Below are 2,020 nucleotides of genomic sequence, written 5' to 3' on the forward strand. Positions count from 1 at the left end.
AGCTTAGCCAGTGCTATTTCTTTTCGGGGGCATTTGGATCCTCTCATTCAGGATTGAGCCTTGTCGTTTGTCTCTAATCCTCTCATTCAAAATTGAGTCTTAAAGCTTGCTTGAAGCGCAGGTCGCGAATGAGAACTAGCATATTCAGCCGGATAAGAGAGAGAGGGGACATGGCCGGAATTGGCACGAACAGCGGGAAGGGGGGGGATGTTGGTTCATGCCAGTCAGGGCAGGCAATGCTGCGGCTGGAGGGGATGAGGGCTATTCATTACCGCGACCAATGATAGAGGAGGGCGAAATTGGACGGGTCAGGTGATGAATTCATGTTTCTTCAGCATAGCCCAGCTGAGCTTGTGTTGAAGCTTGTCACATCGAGCACTGCCCGTGTCCTTACACATTCAGGGAGTCCATCAGCTTGTGTGAGGCTGACCAGGTCAGAGAACTTTCTCCGCATGCTGTGAGGAAGGGAAGAGAAGCTCGCACTGGAAGCTCCAGCGATGGACCTCTTCACCAACCCCATGAGTCTCAAGATGCTGGTTCCAGAGGAAACAGTTCAATCTCTTTCTGACAGAGGACAAGACATGAAAGTCTCCTTCCTTGATGCGGGGGTGCACGGGGGGCAACGAGCTTCAGGTCTGGTCAACGATCCGTCGATCGCAAGCCTTCCATCGTGCCCAGCAGGCCTCGCTCGCCTAGCAGGAGCGTCTCGCGTTGTCCAGGTGCGCGTCAGCCTGCCTTGAGAGACGTGACGGATGAGGAAACAGGAGACGGATGGCAGCCATGAGACTTTTATGCAAGGGCTAGCGCACAGGGATGAGCACCAGGAGCATGAGGAAGGCGGGAGAGGAGCGACGGGCAAGGACAGCGAGGGGGGAGTCGAAGGTAGAGTCTGAGAACCCAGGAGGAGGGAGTGACTTACATGTTGTTGAAGATGCATCAACTGGAAGGGAGCACAAGAAGTGAGATGCATGCTTGCAGCTCTCATCTCTCCTAACACACCTCTCGCAGGAATTGTCATTTCTGCCAGCACGTCAAGGTGAAGAAGGGACGGTCAATGGTCGCATGTGAGACGCCGGTGCGGGCATCATGTTTTTGGACCTTGTGCCTAGTGACTCGTTGTCTGATCTGACGTTTTCCTTGTTCTGCTCACCTCTTGCCTGGTCCCCTCGCTACGTCTCTTCCTCTTCCATCTCCTCCGTGCTGTCGCAGGGCTGTACGTTGCGATTTTGCGTGCACTGTTTGAATACGCAATTCACTCAAGAGGTGAGTGCAAAACTTCTCACAGAGCCACGAAGAGTAATTAATGGATGGGGAGATAGAGAAGAAGGGTAGAGAAAGATGGAATGGGGAGGGAGGAAGGGAGGGAGGGAAGGAGGGTAGGAGGGAGGGAGGAGGAGGAGGAGAAGGGTTGACAAGGATTCCGAAGGTGGAGGAGGTGTGGAGGATGAACGTGAACGGGAAGTGGAGTTGCCCTCTCTGCAAGCAGATCTGCTGCTGCACCAAGATCCCCCGCCTGTGCGACGAACTTCACCGACACTGCAAGGCATACAGGTGAGGAGAGGAGGGGAGTGGGAGAGAACGGAAGAGGGAGCCGGTCAGGGAGAGCAGTGGACAGTGAGCAAGGGGAGCTGGAGCAGCAGATACCGCAGGGGCTCGCGCAACGAGTGCAGTAGCGAGTAAAAGCGAGTTCCAAGAGGTTGCAGGCTGAGGGCGCGAGTGAGAAGAGGGAGCATGTGGTGACCTGACGTGTTGAAGAGTCGGAGAAGGTCTGGAGAGGAGGAGCTGACCCGGATGTTGGTAGATATCGAGACAAGAGAGCACAGGAGCAGTCGCGCAGGTGTAAGGACAGGTAAGAACACAAACAAGAATCAGTCCTCCTCCTCTTCCCTCTCCTCCATCTCCTCCCTCTCCTCCCTCTCCTCCTCCCTCCCCTCCTCCTCCTCCTCCTCTCTCTATGCTCCTTGGACTTCTTACAGCTTCCCGATAGTACTGGGGTATCTCTAAAATCTGAATACTGATG

At 54.8% G+C, this 2,020-nt stretch overlaps 1 protein-coding gene across 1 annotated transcript; it reads left to right on the top strand.

Annotated features, from left to right (window-relative positions):
- Positions 1–497: 497 nt before the first annotated feature.
- On the top strand, positions 498–2,004 carry GUITHDRAFT_148264 (hypothetical protein; the record flags this gene model as incomplete). The annotated part of the gene is made up of 8 exons (XM_005819873.1): positions 498–719; positions 765–882; positions 932–959; positions 1,009–1,075; positions 1,210–1,263; positions 1,427–1,551; positions 1,802–1,849; positions 1,977–2,004. 8 exons carry the CDS (start codon positions 498–500, stop codon positions 2,002–2,004), a joined length of 690 nt encoding a protein of 229 aa, XP_005819930.1.
- Positions 2,005–2,020: the final 16 nt, after the last annotated feature.

Source organism: Guillardia theta, assembly GCF_000315625.1.
Source record: "Guillardia theta CCMP2712 unplaced genomic scaffold GUITHscaffold_201, whole genome shotgun sequence".
Lineage (NCBI taxonomy): Eukaryota > Cryptophyceae > Pyrenomonadales > Geminigeraceae > Guillardia > Guillardia theta.